At 46.7% G+C, this 2576-nt stretch overlaps 1 protein-coding gene across 5 annotated transcripts in view; it reads right to left on the bottom strand.

Moving 5' to 3' along the window:
- Positions 1-2576, bottom strand: part of RBM23 (RNA binding motif protein 23) — a 21909-nt gene that overhangs the window by 4580 nt on the left and 14753 nt on the right. For all 5 annotated transcript variants that reach the window (XM_017864232.1, XM_017864233.1, XM_017864231.1 and 2 more), the window contains 5 exons: positions 1882-2055; positions 1279-1332; positions 1009-1126; positions 767-919; positions 548-685 (listed from right to left, as the gene is read on the bottom strand). In XM_017864232.1, the coding sequence (XP_017719721.1) occupies positions 548-685; positions 767-919; positions 1009-1126; positions 1279-1332; positions 1882-2055 (637 nt within the window). The remainder of the gene's footprint in view (positions 1-547; positions 686-766; positions 920-1008; positions 1127-1278; positions 1333-1881; positions 2056-2576) is intronic.

The raw sequence follows: 2576 nt of genomic DNA on the forward strand, positions 1-2576 counted from the left end.
TTTTTTTCCGAGACAAGATCTCTGTCACCCAGGCTGGAGTGCAGTGGCATGGTCTTAGTTCACTGCAGCCTCAACCTCCCTGGGCTCAGGTGATCCTCCCTCCTCAGCCTCCCAAGTAGCTGAGACTACAGGCACGTGCCAACATGCCCAGCTAATTTTTGTATTTCTTGTAGAGAGAGGGTTTTGCCATGTTGCCCAGGCTGCTCTCAAGCTCCTGGGTTCAAGCAATCCACTTGCCTTGGCCTCCCAAAGTGCTGCAACAGGTATGAGCCACTGTACCCCGTTTCTTAATTAGTAATCTTAATCTTACCTACTAATCTTCCCTAATCTGGCCTATTATTTGATTTCATTGTGTCTAACTTATTTGTCTACTAAGCACATGAACAGAGATGGAGCCAAACTTTCACAGCAGAGACTCATACGCCCATTATGATGTATGCAGCAGGTTAATCATGGCCAGGCAGAACACAGAAGTACACTCAAACACTCACCCTACCCTCCCCACTTCTTCCAATTCCCTTCAGAGGTTTCTCTCACTTCTACTCACTTTACCAAAGGGCTCAAAGATGCCCCGGAGCATGTCTTCAGTGATATTGAAGTGCAGGGAACCCACATAGAGGCGCATTGGTCCACCACTGCCCTTTTGCAGGTTGTTGGCCATGGCCGCCAGTCGGTTTTTCTCTGCCTGGGGAAGGAGGAAATGATGGGTCATGTCCCACACTCCCTCTCCCCTTAAAATCTTATGTCTGTTTCTCAGCCTGCTCACCTGTGAAGCCTGTACAATGATAGGCACTCCCAGCAACCGCTGCCCAGTCAGCCCAATGGCCAGTGGCACAGACTGGATTTCACAGAATTCCACGTAGGCAATGCCCTTAGAACGACGTGAGTTCCGATCTGAGATGATACGTACATCGCGAACCTATCCAGGACACAAAAGAAATCCTGAATTGGGCATAAAGGGAGATAGAAGCTAAGTTACTCAGAAGAAAACTAAGGTGGGAGGGTTACCTTGCCTACAGCAGAGAAAAAGTCCTCCAGATCTCGAGGCCGAATGCGGGCAGCTAACTGCATACAGAAAACTGTGCGGGCATCACGCTCCTCAGGACTCAGATTATCAACTGGTTCCCTAAAGAGTGAAATGTGTTAAGACCAGCCCTTCCAATACCTGGTCATTGTTCTCCAGCTAACCCTCAAGTACTACGCATTCCTGTTATTTGGCTCAAATAACCTTTTACTCATACCTCACAATCCCTAAAAAAGTGTTCATTATCAACTCACCTGACTGGGCTCTTCTCTCTGAAATGAGGACTCTTACTGTGTCCATACCTATAACTAAAGAATAGAGAAAAACAAAAGGTGAAACTTTATTCTCATTGGTCCAATGCTGGGTCTTCCATGGTGAGAAAACCAGATTCCAGTACTTCGTCTCATTTTATTTTTATTTTTTTTAAGACAGTGTTTCCGCTGTCACCCAGGCTGGAGTGCAGTGGCGCCATCTCGGGTCACTGCAACCTCTGCTTCCCAGGCTCAAGCTATCCTCCCACCTCAGCCTCCTTGTGTAGCTAGGATTACAGACACACATGACCACGTCTAGCTAATTTTTGCATTTTTCGTAGAGGCAGGGTTTCGCCATGTTGCCCTGGCTGGTCTCGAACTCCTGGGGCCAAGTGATCTTCTGGCCTCAGCCTCCCAAAGTGCTGCGATTACAGGCATGAGCCACCATGCCCAACAGTAAATTTTGAATACCAACCCTTTCTGTGCCTGAGTATCCTGCCAATCACAATGTGTTATAATAAGCACCCTCAAGCAGGGTTCATAGTGCATTTGTTGTTTTATCCATATTATTATACCAAGGTGAATCTTATTAGCAAAAAGTGATACCCAGTGGCAAGTGGAGGACTCCTGTAGCTCACACGATCCTCATGATGACGGTCCCGACTTCGCGACTCACTACCATGTCGACGATCCCAGCTACGGCTACCGTGACGACGCTGCCGATCTCGACTTCGGCTCCGACTGTTTCTCCGTCTATACCGATCCCGATCTCGACTACGACTACAGATGGAAACAACTACAGTCAGGCCCACATCATGTTTAGGCCAATAACCAAGTGCATATACAACAGTGGTCCCATACGATTATAATGATGCTGAAAAGTTCCTATAACCTAGCGATGTTACAGCCGCTGTCATGTCGTAACGTATTACTTATGTGTTTGTGGTGATGCTGGTGTAAACCAAACTACTATCTATAGCACTCCCAGTTGTATAAAAAGTACAGCACATCCGATTATGTACAAACTGGATCTCATGAAAATAGAAAGTAGACTAGTGTTTACTAGAGGCCTGGAAGGATGGAGGGATAGGGGGTGTGGGTGGAATGAACAGAAGTAGATTAATGAAAATAGAAAGTAGACTAGTGTTTACTAGAGGCCTGGAAGGATGGAGGGATAGGGGGTGTGGGTGGAATGAACAGAAGTAGATTAATGAAAATAGAAAGTAGACTAGTGTTTACTAGAGGCCTGGAAGGATGGAGGGATAGGGGGTGTGGGTGGAATGAACAGAAGTAGATTAATG

The sequence above is a fragment of the Rhinopithecus bieti genome, unplaced genomic scaffold, assembly GCF_001698545.2.
Source record: "Rhinopithecus bieti isolate Rb0 unplaced genomic scaffold, ASM169854v2 scaffold_74680, whole genome shotgun sequence".
In the NCBI taxonomy this organism is placed as follows: domain Eukaryota; kingdom Metazoa; phylum Chordata; class Mammalia; order Primates; family Cercopithecidae; genus Rhinopithecus; species Rhinopithecus bieti.